Source organism: Magnolia sinica, chromosome 7, assembly GCF_029962835.1.
Source record: "Magnolia sinica isolate HGM2019 chromosome 7, MsV1, whole genome shotgun sequence".
NCBI classification, from domain to species: domain Eukaryota; kingdom Viridiplantae; phylum Streptophyta; class Magnoliopsida; order Magnoliales; family Magnoliaceae; genus Magnolia; species Magnolia sinica.
In genome coordinates this window covers 87,468,168-87,483,128 of record NC_080579.1, presented here as the reverse complement: position 1 = coordinate 87,483,128, position 14,961 = coordinate 87,468,168, and the positions used below count along the sequence as shown (strand labels likewise).

General features: G+C 41.9%; 1 protein-coding gene across 1 annotated transcript in view; it reads right to left on the bottom strand.

Annotated features, from left to right (window-relative positions):
* Positions 1–14,673, bottom strand: part of LOC131251623 (uncharacterized) — a 30,409-nt gene extending 15,736 nt beyond the window's left edge. Inside the window, exons 1-2 of the mRNA XM_058252459.1 lie at positions 14,541–14,673; positions 12,531–13,833 (exon numbers count right to left, since the gene is read on the bottom strand). Coding sequence (XP_058108442.1) covers positions 12,531–13,782 — 1,252 coding nt within the window. The 5' untranslated portion in view covers positions 13,783–13,833; positions 14,541–14,673. The remainder of the gene's footprint in view (positions 1–12,530; positions 13,834–14,540) is intronic.
* Positions 14,674–14,961: the final 288 nt, after the last annotated feature.

The window sequence follows — 14,961 nt, the reverse complement described above, 5'->3', positions numbered from 1 at the left end:
CTGCAGCAAGGGATGTCCCAAACACTACCTGAACCGGAGAGAGAATAGTAGTTAGCGACGGGATTTTCGTTGTTAGCGGCTAGCCGATAAATTGAGGGGAATCTGTCCTTCAGTCTTGTCTCTCCCAACCAACGGTCTTCCTAGAAGCGAATCGTAGTGCCATTTCCTAGATCAAATCCAACGTTTTCAACAATGGCCTTTTTAGCCTGAAGAACACCTTTCCAAATATGTGAAGCTTTGTAAGCTAAGGAATCCTTAGTCCACAAGCCCCCCGGGGAAGACCCATATTTGCCTTTGACAATGCTACACCATAAAGCGTCCGGTTCCGATCCTAGCCTCCAAGACCATTTACCTAATAGGGCCCTATTCATAACCCTCAATTTTTTTATGCTCGCCCCACCATCCTGGAAATGGCTACAAACTTCTTGCCAGTCCAGGAGATGAAATTTCTTGTGGTTGTCCTTTCCACACCACAAAAAATCTCTTCTCAGCTTATTGATCCGATGCAGAACTGGAGGCGGGCATTTGAGAAGAGACATAAAGAAAATGGGGATGTTAGATAAAGCGACTTTTAGTGAGCCTGCCCACCATGGACAGGTACCTCCATTTCCGGTTGGCCAGCATTTTGTGAAATTTTGCCACTACCTTGTCCCACATCGAAATCGGAGTGGGACCAATAGTAAGCAGCAACCCTACAAACGGCGTCGGAAGTTGGCAAACTTGCAGCCCAGGCAGTCAGCGAAGGAGGAGGATTCTTGATCCAATATATTCACCCCATATACCTTTGACTTGTTCATGTTTATTCTCAAACCAGAGACACCCTCGAAACATCGTAGGGTTGTGTGGAGATTGATGATGGCTTCAGTATCCGCTTCGAGCATGATGAGCGTGTCGTCAATGAATTGGATGTGGGGGATTGGCGTTGGAACACCTGGCATTGAAATCCCATGGAAGAGCCCAGCACTTTGACCTTTGAGAAGCATTTGAGAGAGGGCCTTACCTATCATGAGAAAAAGAAGAGGAGAAAGATGATCTCCTTGACAAAGACCCTTGTTGCTGCTGAAGAATCCTTTCAGAATCCCATTAAGGAGAACCGAGAAATGAGCCGATTCAATGCATGACTTAATCCAATTCCTCCATTTTTCACCAAAACCCATGCAAAGAGGCATGTAATGTAAGAATCCCCGGTCCACATGGTCGTATGCCTTCTCAATGTCGAGCTTGTAGAATATGCTCTTCTTCCCCGATTTGTGACGAGTGAAAAACTTCATTTGCTATGAGGGCGCAATCAACAATCTGTCTGCCCCTTATGAATGCATTTTGATGCTGCGAAATCAGCTTCCCCATTACTATTGATAATCTGTTGGAGAGAATTTTGGCGAGGATTTTGTACGGGCTGCCCATCAAATTAATGGGCCTAAAATCCGAAAAGGAGTTGGCGCCAGCTACTTTTGGAATGAGGGGAATGAAAGAGGCGCCAATACCTTTAGATAACTTACCCCTGGAATGGAATTCGTTGAGATATTTCATGACATCTGGTTTGACAGTGTCCCAGAAAGATTGAAAAAAAGTGATGGGGAACCCATCAGGGCCTGGGGATTTGTCGTTTTCCGGCGCGTCAATAGCCGCTTTTGCCTCCTCTTCAGAGAAAGGAGCCTCCAGGGAATCTGCGTCCGAGCTTAGAAGAGATAGAAATGGGATCCCATCTAAGCGAGGTCTAGTCCATCCTTCAGAGGAAAGAATAGATTTGAAATGGGCCACTGCTAGATCAGAGATCTCCTCTCTATCGTCAACCTGTCGTCCATCTATATTGATGCTGAGAATGGAATTTGCCCGAGCCTTCATGTTGGCTAAACTGTGAAAATATTGTGTTCCTATCACCTTCCGAAATCCATCTAGCCCTTGATTTCACCTTCCATGAGAGTTCATCTTCTAAAGATTTGGTAGACAGGGATTCGATGATCTGAATACGCCTGGATAGAACATCCATTAGGATGTCCTTACCCTCGACAGAAGAGTCGATTTGATGCAGCTCTGCAAATAAGGCTTTTGTTTCGGTCGCTCTTTTCCGAAGTTCGGCTTCCTTCCATTCTTTAATCTTCTCCTTAAGGGATCTAAGTTTGCAGATCAAAATATAGCCAGCAAATCCATCTACTTTGAAGGAGGACCACCACTCTAAAACTTTCTGCCTGAAGCTGTCGATGAGAAGCCAAGCGGAGTCGAATTTGAAAGATCTGGGACCCCAATTAACATCAACCGCAGAGAGAAGGATAGGGCAATGGTCAGATGTCGTTCTAGGGAGGGCTACCTAATTGACTGAGGGGAATTCCTCTATCCAGTCCGTGGATAGGAGAAACCTGTCTAGTCTCGACTGAATCTGAGACTTACGACCATTAGTCCAAATGAATTTGGCACCTTTGAGAGGGAGGTCCATGAACTCCTATTCCTGGATCCAATCGGAGAAAGATTGCATGGCACAGCTTGTTCTCCTTTTACGAGAGTGTCCCTCCGCAAATCGGATCACGTTGAAGTCTCCCACAACACAACACAAGCTTGAAAAGGATTGTCTAATGGCAATCAGCTCATCCCAAAAGTTCAACCTTAATGAGCCATCATTAGGACCATAAACAGAGATAATTATACAATGAAAACTGGAGGACTTATCTTGGAGTATGGCCGCTTTTGAAAAATTCCCCGTCAATGAATATTGCAAGTCCCACTTGGAGGACTTCCGAGCGATAAGAATGCCTCCTGAGGAACCAGAGGCGTCTAAAGACACGAACCTCTCGTCTGGAACCCCCCAGAGCGTGGCCAACAGTCTATCAGAAAACGAAGGCACTTTAGTTTTCTAAAAGCAGATAACATCTGGATTTTTTCTCCTGATTGATCATTTGATCAGGCTCCGCTTCTGCTTGGAGCCGACACCCCTTACATTCCACGAGAGGATCATCATTGGGAAATTGAGCTGCCCCGAGTACCCTTCCGTCTGCGTCGAGCCGAAGATGCGGGTGCTGAAACCGGAGAAGGTTGAAGCCTGAGAAGCTCTCTGTTGCTAACAGACCTGGTTACTGGACTCACCAGGGCCTCAGTCGCCAGGAGGGGTCTGCCACTATTCTCGATGAATTGAAAAAGGCCAGTATAATCTTTTGCTCTGTTACCAAAAGACAAACCCAACGATCGACCCACACAGCCCACTGCATCTCTGATCCGTTTTTTTGGATCTGATTTCTTCACAATTTTCATCTCTGCTTTTACCTTCCGTTGACCCTAGCAATGTGTGATCTTGTTGTTGATGGGAAAAGTCGGCGCCTGCCATTATCACTTCGCTTGGAGTCTCTTCTTGAAACAGGGTTAGGGGGCCCAGATCTGCCCAATCCCTGCTTTGGGGCGCGAAGATAGTTGGAGACGAAGGTATAGATGAGGTGGATTGAGATTCGGATAGCAGGTTATCTGATAGGTCTCCTCTTGAGGTGTCGTCACCCAGAGCCAAGCAAGGGAAAGTACAGGGAGGGGTTGTATAGTGGGAGGAGTGAGGTTGAGTGCTGGTGGAGGTTTGAGGAGGATCGGGTCTAGGGGGCTGGAGGGAGTTAGGGGTTGGCTTAATAGGGACGGGTTCAGGTAGCTTAAACGATCCCCATTTGTTTGGGGGGAGGCGGATTCGGGCCGAGAACGGACCCGCTTCAACAGGCCTGAGGTCAATTAAAGACGTCAGTCTAGGAGAGCTTGCCCAGTCATCCAATACAAGGGCTCTGCTACCGTCGATAGGGATAGTGGGAGACACTCGACGAGATCCGGATGCAGACTCGACGTCTTCGCAGAAGGCTCTTTTACTAAGAGAGTACGGTATGCCACGTGTCGAAACGATAGCAATCTGATGAGAAGACGACTCCTCCATGATTATCGACGCGTCAGACGCCAAGACACGTGTAGCGTCCTCCGGCATTAGCAAGATCTTTCCACCGACCCCAGCGATCTCGTCTGACTGGCGTGACGCATGAGCTGAGGAGAGGACGCCACGTACCCCCTGTGAAAGGTGACTTCTGTCTTGACTGGTGATAGCTGCAGCCCGTTGCACCGGTAGTCCGCTGGAGCATGCTGCTCGATCACCTTCTTCCCTCGTTCTCTCCTGCGTCTGCACCTGAAGCGGAATCGATGTTTCCTTAGAACTCCACACTTCTCCCCATCTGGGCTGGAACGAATCCGAGTGTTCTTTCTGGACCAAAAGCAAGATTGTCCTATTGTCCACCTTGACTCGAAGGTGAGTCGGGAGAGGGGAGCCTTTGTCTCCTCATTCGAGCTCTAATGACGCCCAGTTCCACTCCCATCTGCGTCTTAGAATCGATTTCGATAATAAAACCCAGACGAGAGGCAGCTTTGATGAGGAACTCATCGTACCAGCACTCCATTGGAACATCCCATATGAGAACCCAAATATTTTCTTTACCAAACATGGAGAAATCATCCCACGCCATGATTTTAGAAACCGGACCAGAGGCATGAAGCTGTCCGGCCATTGTTAACATGTCCGAATTTAAGCTTGGACAAACTCTGACCCAGAGAGCGTTGTAAACTAGAGGCTTGATATCGGAGTTACCGTAATGGAAGCCAGTACAATCACGAATCCAAGCCCTCACTTCCGGAATTGATGTGCCCTCTGTCGTTAAGATGACCACTGATTTAGTCAGTTCGGATCGGTTTTTTTCGAAAATTTCTTGATCTACTGTGATTGTGTAATCCGATATCTCATCTGTTCCGTCCGTAGAGGCTGAGATAGTCGGGTCCTTTGGGATCACGTCCGACATCCGATCAACCGGTGTGGAGTCTGTGGATCCCTTTAACAAAATATCTCTGAAAGAGTGGTCCTCTATGCGAGTGCAGGGCGGATTAAGTGGATGTTGAGGGATGGTCCGAGGGTCAGACGATTTGGAAGATCGTGGGGAGGGTCGCTTCATGACAGTTGAGGCGGGTAGAGTTTCCGGACCAATATGAGCCCTTTGCACGAGCATCTTTTTCCCCCATAGCTGACACCATGCAGCATGGCCACCCCCCTGGCCAGTTCAGCTTCACTACTCATTCTAACCAGAGCAAATCCGCGATAAGCACCGCTCTCTCTGTCTTTAGGCATGACCACCTCCATAACAGCTCCCGCCCATCCAAAAAATTTCTCAAGATTGATTGGATACCATCCATGAGGATATCCTTTAATGTAAAGGGTGGGATATGATGCGTATTTAGTGCGACTATTGCCCACTGTGTTTCGATTTCGTCTTCTCGATTCGACCAGATTCCATTCCCGGTTGTCTTCGCCAATGATCTCTCCCGATTCTAATGGGATTTCTTTCCCTTTTTCTCTGTCAAGGGACAAAAAATCCTTTGATACGACGACATATCCTTGTTTCTACCATTCGTCGACATTGTTAGTAGACGAAAGACAGTAACCCTAATCAATCTGGACACTTGAATGGTCCAAAATAATATTAAATGGTCCCAATATTTACTCAACAGTCAGATCAGTCCAATATATGATCAATACTATCAGATAGCACATTCTAGGCCTGATATGTTATGATGCTTGATCTCTAATTGAACAGCTTGTGCAGCATGGATGCATCCTCTAATTACTTGTGTGCGGTCCTGGATTGCATCTGATATCAGAGCTATGTGCCAAAATTTGAGGCATAGAAGATCAACGGAAAGAGAACTAGGTGGAATCGGTCCAATAGAACTAATGCATCACACCCTAGGTTTCTAATGGCGTTGCAATAGTGCTTGAATCACACCAACAAAGAAAGAATAACCATCACACGAAAACACAAAAGAAATCTATTTATTTCAATAACGGTAAGGATGGCCGTAACGGTGGTATTCAAAAAGGGTTATGTAACAGCTGTTACATAACTATAACAATGGAAGCTGTAGAATTAAAGAGAAAAAGAGAAGAAAATAGAAAGTTGGGAGGAGAAGAAAAGTTAGGTCTGGACATCCCTGCTCTTCCCTTTATATTAATAATAAAAACCAAAAAAATATAAAAACACCTTCACGGAGTTTTTAGACATAAAACTTCATGAGGTGAATGACCCATTAAAACATTTGAGGGCATTCGATTTATTAGAGTATGTGCCATGAATACCGCATCATGACATTTGATGTAGAATACCTATTTCATAAAAATATTGACTAATGGATTGGGACGTATATTCCTTGGCATTATCGAAATGAAATACAAAAACTTTTGAATTAAATTGATATTGTACTTTAATGTGAAAAATCTTTAAAATAGAGAATAATTCAGATCTATCTTTTATTAAATAAATCCAAGTTATTCACGAAAAATTATCGACAAATGTAACAAAATACTTCTACCCTAACCTACTGAAAATTTTAACCGGTCCCCACACATCTAAATGGACTAAAGAAAACAGAATTGAACTACACTTTTTCACATATGGTGGAAAAGTAATGTGGTGATGTTTACTCAACTCACACACATCATACTCTAGAATTGACATAGACAACAAAGACGGAATAATGCCTTTGAGAATCTTCAAGGATGAATGACCAAAATGGCAATGCCACTGATACGAAGAAATGTTCTTCTGTGCTACTACACCAACAACATCACAGACAGGATAGTACAACCCATCATGCTCATGTCCACCACCAATCTTCTTCTTCATCTTTAGATCTTGGAAAACACAATGTGAAGGATAAAAAGTCACAAAGCAGATAAGAGATTTGGTGAGATTGATAACAATCAAAAAACCTAACAGGAATTTAGGGACAGAACAGATGATAATGAAAGGGAAGAAGAACTTGGATGAACAATACCCATTCCACATACTTTGGAGCGAGTAACATTGGCCAAAGTGATCAATGAAAGCGTTAACGCTATATTAATAAAAGAAAATGCACTTCACTTGTCATACAAATGCTCTAAAGCCAATGACCCAAATCCTAAAAAGGCCATACATGAGATCACAAATGTATTCCTAGGAGTGGAAGTAGATACAAAAGTAGCAAAAATGGACTGATTATGTAGATTTTTCAGCTACTTGAAATACTCTTCTTGAATAAGCGTAGCCTTCTCTCCAGACGTACGTGTTGTACTCGTTGATTTGTCGACACAAAACTAGTCAGATGAGACTCACTGCTCTCTCCAACATGAGATGCCTAATTAGCACATATTAGCTTTTCATAGAAATTCCAACATTTTTCAACAGAATGACTCGTAAGCCCATAATAGGTGCACTTTCAAGGTCCACTACCTCTGCTAGAACCTCCTCTCACTTCACCATGACCACCTTTGATTACCTCTACCAGCACGACAACCACCACGACCTCGACTAGTAAAAAAAGCTAATGCATAGTTGTCATTGATGTCCACTCGTAGAGCCAACAGATGCACAATACAGGCGAGCACACACCTCATTCAAAGATGACACATCCATGCCACCCAAAGTTCCGTGCACAAACTGGTTCATATTCATATTCAAGACCGGATAAAAACTTGGCCACGCGAAACTCTTCTCATCGCTGACGTTGCTTCTTTAAATTAGCAATGAGGGGTTGACACACATTCAGCTCCTCTCACATTCTTTTGAGTTTTGATAGTATTCACTCAGTAATTTATCTCCTTATTGAAGCTCAAATATTTCTTCAAATAATTGATATGTATGGGAGATATTTTTGTCGAATCAATGCATCTCTTGTAATGCATCCCACACCTCATTTGCAATATCCAAATGCATTACATTCGCACCAATAAATGGTTCCATACTATTCCAAAACCACCTCATGACCTGAGCATTTTTCCTAAACCCATTGATCATATGAACTAGTGCTCTCATCAGGCTTCTCACTAGTCAAATATTTTAATTTTCCCTTAGCAGTTAAAAACACTTGGTTGGATTTGGACCACTAAAGATAGTTTTTACCATTTTATTTAATATAGGTTATTTGGACCCCTAAAAAATCACATGGATTTATGAATTCAGTTCTTGAATCACTTTTCATCTCCACTGAAATAAGAGTTGGAATAAATACTGCAAGCTTATATGAACATGGGCTGACCTTTCACAAAAAACAAATACCCAACGTGTACACTTTACACAGTATGCACACCACACTTGAATAGAATAGCCAACCTACACGTTCATACGTTCTGACCAATCACAAGGGTCTGTGATCACTAACATGGCATCAAATGAAGGCAATCAGCCCACATGTCCACTCTTTCCCATATACGAGAGGTGGTGATCATGACCACTTCATCCTCTTCTCATGCACAAACCATTACAAAAGCCCGACAAAAAAAAAAAAAAAAAGGATGAAGAAATCACCAAAATAAAATAAGGAAAAGGAATTAAAAGATAGAAGGAAGAAAGATCAATTACATCAACGACAAGAATGCCCTGATACCATATACAATCATAGATTAAAGAGAAACGAAGAAAGGAGAGAACAGAGGAAAAAGAGTTAGGACTAGATGTCCCATTCTTCCCCTTTATATTAATAATAAAAACCAAAGAGTACAAAAATACATTCACTGATAATGTTCATATTCCAAACAAGTCCCAAACCAATGTCTGAATCCAATAGAAACACTAGACATAAAAGAAAAACAAGCTAGGTGGTCCATACAATAGGACGGCCCACGTCCACACATCCTCATGCATTAACAGGAGCCATTATGCAATACCGGGCTGTAATGGCCATTCTAAAGGAAAAAAGGGCCATAACGGCTCTATAATGGCTGTAACAATCTGTTACTAGGCCACAGTTTCTTCCTTCTTAAAAAAATGACCGTCATAGGGCTGTAATAGCCAACCTTATCACCGTTACAACCCTCATAATGACCATTATGGCCTTAAAAGGGTCAAAAAAAAAATTCTTAGGAAGAAAATGTATCAGCCCATTACAGCCATTACAGGGTCGTTACGGCCCATTTTTTTCAGAAAGGTCATTACAACCCGTATCACATAATGCCCCCACCAGTACCGTTACGTAAACGTGTTTTAACACAATGCTTAGGAGTAGCACCAAGATGTAATAAGATGACTCTAGACTTAGATGGTGTGGGCATACGCAACGAAGACCAAGAATTATGTCGATTACAAGAAGCAAGTCGATGCAAGTTGAAGGCACTAAAAGGTAAGGGGAAGGCCCAAAAGGACGTGGGTGGAGGTTGAAAGAAAAGACTTGATGACCTATGGTCTGCCTGAAGTTATGGCCCTTGATAAAATGGAATCACGGAACATGATTCATGCAACCAACCCCAATTAATTGGGGATAAGGGGTAGATGATGATGACGATGATATATGTGCCATTAAAAAAATGATCTTATGTACGCCTAAGAAGCCATATTTATAACCAGGCATACATATCCCGTTGTTGCAAAGAAGGAAAAAACACACACACGTGTCTTCTATATTCAAGTCCAATGGTAATCCTAAATCTTCCTACCGATAGAGCAAAAAATAAGGAATAGACTCCTAGCAAATCTATAAAATTTGCATACATATGAGAACATTGATTCCATACATGTGTACAGTTGTCCAATTGTCTATAGTTGCCGAGGTGTGCCATATCGGTTATGTATCAATAACAGCATGTCACGTTACCCTTTGCAAGGTCATAACAGCCCATCCTTAAAAAATTAGACCTTAACAGTACAGCAACAGCCGTTACAGACCATAACTTTCCATTACAGCATAGTCTAATGGCCCAGCCATTACGCCCAGTATATTTGGAAGAAAAAAAATATATATATCTTTTTCAGAGAAGAAAAACAACAACAACAAAAACCTTCGACTTTCTTCTTCATCGTCTTCTTTTTCTTCCTTCTCCTCCTCAACTTTCTTCTTCTTCTTCTTCCTTCTCCTCCTCTAGCAGGTAACCACTCTCTCTCTCTCTCTCTCTCTCTCTCTCTCTCTCTCTCTCTCAAATAAAGTCGGCTTTCCACTAAAAAGTCATTTGAAAAAATGGAGTAATATGGACCACCATATGGTTAAGGTATTCCGTAACAACAACAATGGCCATAACGGCCACCACCATTACCTTTACGATACGGGCTGTTACGGCCCCCATAACAGCCGTTCTGGTCTCTTTTTTTATTTAAAAATTAAAAATAAAAATCCAAAACCAGTGTCGCCTTCATAATGGACCGTTACGGCCTTTATGGGGGCGTAAAAGCCATAACAGGGGCTGTAGTAGCCTTTACGAGTTACTTTTTCCATAACGGTTGTTACGGCCTTTACAACCCCATAACGTGTAACGGTTGCCACTGTTACCTTTACGTAACGGCCTTTACAGCCTTTATGGCACACCATGCATATGGTACCCGGTGGTGCATAATGCTTGATACACTTGCACTCACAAAATTGTAAATGTGGAATGTATTAACTCAAAATAATCCGATTAAATTGTGGGAGTCATTGTTGCAAGTTGCAGTCCCAAACAGTATTTTTTTTTAAGGCGCAGTCCCAAACACTATTAAAAAATAAAAATAAATAAAAAACGTCACAGTCCCAAAATCAGATTCTTTGAATGATCTAAACCATTGATTTGCAGGAATTGGTTGGTTAAATTGGGCCACTAAATATTTTCAGTACTTCTTCACCATCTAATAAATGTCCACCGATTGGATAGTTAGACGATGAAATAAACATACCTGGGGCTCATTGCATTATTGTAATGAGTGTCATAGATTGTATGAATTTGGGGCCGGTTTTTTTAGGCATTCAAGTGGTCCCCCAAAACAGTGACACAATTCATCCGAATTTAATTTCAATTTTTCTAAAATATTTCTTAGAGAAATGATGTCAAATGCTTAAGGATATGCATTGGGAGGATGAGTGCCACAGATTGAATGAATTTGGGCCAATTTGGGGCACTCGAATGGTCCCCAAACTGCGATACTATTCATCCGACTTTAATTTCATTTTTTTCTTATAATTACTTGGGGGAAATGACATCAAATCCTTAAAAATATGCACCAATGGGATGAGTGATGTAGATTGCATGAATTTCAGGCCAATTTAGGTGCATTCAAGTGGTCCTCCAAATCAGCAACACTATTCATCAAAATTATTGGGCTCAATCTAAGACTGTCAGGCTAATAAAATCATCAGATATGCTGAGACATTATTCTTACCAAACTGTGAACCATTTATAAACATGTTCAAAACCACAAAAGACTAAATATTTGGAATCCTCCCAATATTCAGGATATACTAACATGTTTTCAAATTCTTTCTTAAATAATAAAAATAATAAAAGAAGAAGAAGAAGAAGAATTGACTATTCGTTGGCGTACGACCGTTATGCATAATAGTAACGATCCAGGCCATTACACCCACCATTACCATTACAGCACACCTTAATAATTGCCTTTCATTTGTGACATGCATGTTAATACCAGAATGCAACTAAATTTTGTTTATTTTCCACATGTATGAGTAGATGGACCCGCTTGGCCACTTGGGTCATCTTACGCATGTGGCATGAGGATTTGATTGCATCAAAGATTCCAGGAACGCCATTTCTTGGGTGCAAAAGTTTTCCACACCTTGGAAGCTCCATTTTACATTTGGAGAAATTTATGATCTTATTGGTAAGAAAACGCTTTTGCATATTATCAATTCAAAAAAAAAAAACCCCATTGGTTGAGTGGCTAATGAAATTGCCAACACCTTAGCCAAAGAAGGTAGACCTCACCTTCTACTGTGAATATGTTCCCTCTTCCTTGATTTATCCTTCCTTTATTCTGAAAGGAACTCCTCATTATTCATTAAAAAAATCATGACGGATATTAAAAAGCTTCCAACTCAAACTTGAGGACTCCTCATTTAACCATATAAGCAATAGAATTGTATTGAGTTGGTCCAAGATGCTGATGCTCTCACTACTTCAGTTTACCATAAGCAGCATGGTAGAGTAAAAAAGCATGAAGAGCAACCACCAAAAAAAAAAAAAAAAAAAAAACACTCCTGAACTCAAAATGGTTATTTAATGATCTGATAGCTGTCTCAAAGGTGGATAAACATTTATTCTTTTAGAAGAGCAAATAAGATAACGTAAGGATTAAAAAGAAAAGTAGATAAAGCTCAATCCCCTGTTCAACAATTAGATAAGCAACAACTCTACAGCTTCAACAATATAACACAAAATGTGTGTGCATGTGCATATGTATATGTATGTGTATATGTATGTGTATGTGTATGTGTCAATCACAGCATAATAACTACTAGAAATATGAGGGTGCATATAGATGCACAGCCAAATTGAATTGTGAACATGCAGTTGAATCAAGTCGAAATAAAGAAACTCTAATGATGTGCCTAAGCATACATTTCAAGTCTAATTTTGACAGTAATGTAATTGCAATTTGGAGTCGAGTCCCTCAATGCCAATACTAAGGTAATTACAATTTTTTGAACTAACTATTGCAATTCAATTCAACAGTGCATACAAATGCAGCCTTCAACACATATTACAAACTAAGAGCTAAAAAGAAGTACTAGAAACAAACCTGAAGAGTTGATTTCTTGCCCGATTGGAACATCTAGAAATGATCCTATCAAGAATGTGTTATCCTCACTAGTCATCTTCATTCCAGACCCACGGCGGTCCGCCTTTTCCTCCCAATGAATGTTTGCTGACTTGTCCTCTGACTTAAGTTTAACAGGAGGCAGCCGTGGCAGCTCTTCCTTGCGATTTTCATTAACAAGCACCAAATCTAAACAACTGACATTCTTGTGTTCTGAAGTTCCTTGAGGTTTCCCCAGAAACAATGATCTGCCAACCTCATCAACCTGCTCTTTCAGCTCCGCCCTGATATCATTCTGCTTTCCTTCTTTTCTATTGTCACTTGAACCAAGAATACCATCATAATTGGATGTCACATCCACCATCGGGAATGGGAAAACAGTCTTGACAACAGAGCACTCTTTCCACGAGTCTGAAGAAGGCTTCTTGGATCCCCCGCTTATCAACCACTGATTATCCAGTGGCTGATCTTTAGCAAAACTGCTGCTGGGTTTGCACGCTTGATTGGAATTATCTGGTTTGCTCATGCTTCCAACCCATGACATTCTCTTCTCACCTGACAAGTCCAACTCAGCTCCATAACTGGTCTTCATGGGTCCTGCACTTACCGACCATGGATTATCCACTGGCTGATCTTTAGCATAGCCACTACTAGTTTTACTCGGTTGATCAACATTCTCTGCTTTACTCGTGCTTCCGACCCATGACATTCTCTTCTCCCCCGACAAATCTGACTCGACTCCATAACCAGATTTTGACACCCCAGCCGGATTCTTTCTATCTGGAACCAAAACAATATGAGAGTTTGATGGTGGCCCGGATAATTTCAGTTCCGAGAAATTGTTCGCAATCGCCCCATCATCCTTCGGCACAGAATTACGCTCACTTGGATCAAAATTCCACGAATAAATATCACTTGAAGTGTTCTCTGAACTCGACCCAATTTTCCATTTAGAATCAGACCCATTTCTTGAATTCCCGCATTCTACCTCCTTGACGATGAGTTCTGTAGAGATCTCACTGGATTGAGCACCTACGCTCAGGCGTTTTGGTGCAATTTCGTTATGTTTTTCATCTTGCAGAGGATTTTTTGAATCCTTTGGTTCTGAAAGAGGGTTAGCGATCAACCCATTCAAATCAGACCGGGTACTGAGCTCTCCACGTAGAGCAGCCTCAGCCCGTGTGAACCGATTACGTTTCAAGAAATCCAAAATGATGTCAACAGAATCCGCCATTTTTCAACCGCTGCTAACCAAGCAGATGCTAAAGGGAAGAACTCGCAGCGCCTACAAAGGTTAAAAGGAAAAAATTACAGGCAATTATAAATAAATAAATAAATAAAAACAAACAAACAAACAAACAGAAGAAGAAAAAAGAAGTTTGGCTGATGCCCATTGCAGCGAAAAAGCACTAAAGTTCAGCACATCAACTGTATCTGCAGGGCCCACCGTTCAGTGATCCAGGCTATTCAGCTGGTGGGCCCAATTACCAAATGACAACACCTCAAAGCACTCCACCGGACATTCTCAACCACCCGATCGGTGGCCCAAAACTGGCCATTTATGTGGGGGGAAAACCACCGATGGCAGGGCAAGAATTTCCAGTGGAGGGTATAGTGGGGCACGACACAGGCACTAGATTAACGGTCTAGATCACTGTGCCAAACCAAGAAAGAGAAAAAAACAAAAAACAAAAAAAAAAACCAATCCGCTCGGCGGGGTAGTGCACATCTCTTCGTTGCCAAAACCCCACCACCTATCCCATCCGGAAATCGAGGGACGCGAATCTGAGCCGTTGATTCCGAGATCGGCAGCTCAAAATCCCTAAAATCTCAGAAACAGAGAAAATGGGGAAAAGGGTTTTGGAGCTGAAATTAGAAACCCTAGTTTTCGAGATTGGGAATTCGAAGGGAATGACAAAATAAATAGGGATTGGATTCCCAAGGTGTATAAAGGGAAATAAAGAGAAATGATAGGGTATTTTGGTAAGTTACCGATGGGAAGATGAAGAAATCTTCCATTAGAGGAGGAGGAGGAGAACACAGGCGTGGATTGCATCGCAACAGCTACAAACCCAACAAGAAAACGGGCATTTTCATTTCTTTTTCATTTTAGGGCCTGTATGTCCCATCCAAGAATTAAAAAACAGGATTAGCTTTGGTGGTGACTCATCCTCCTCACACGTGGCACTTTTGTGCAGCTATCCGGACCGTGGAATTTGTGGGCCCCATTGTGGATGGAGCATATGTCTAAAATTACAATGATTAATCAATCCTAGATATCCACTTAATGGATGTCAAGTGGATGGTTAAAACTAAATTATTTAGTAGTCTAAAACTTGAAGAAAAATCAGATGGTTAATAATCTTCTCATCTACGGTTGGATAGGAGGTTTGGACGGTCTAGATTTCCGTAC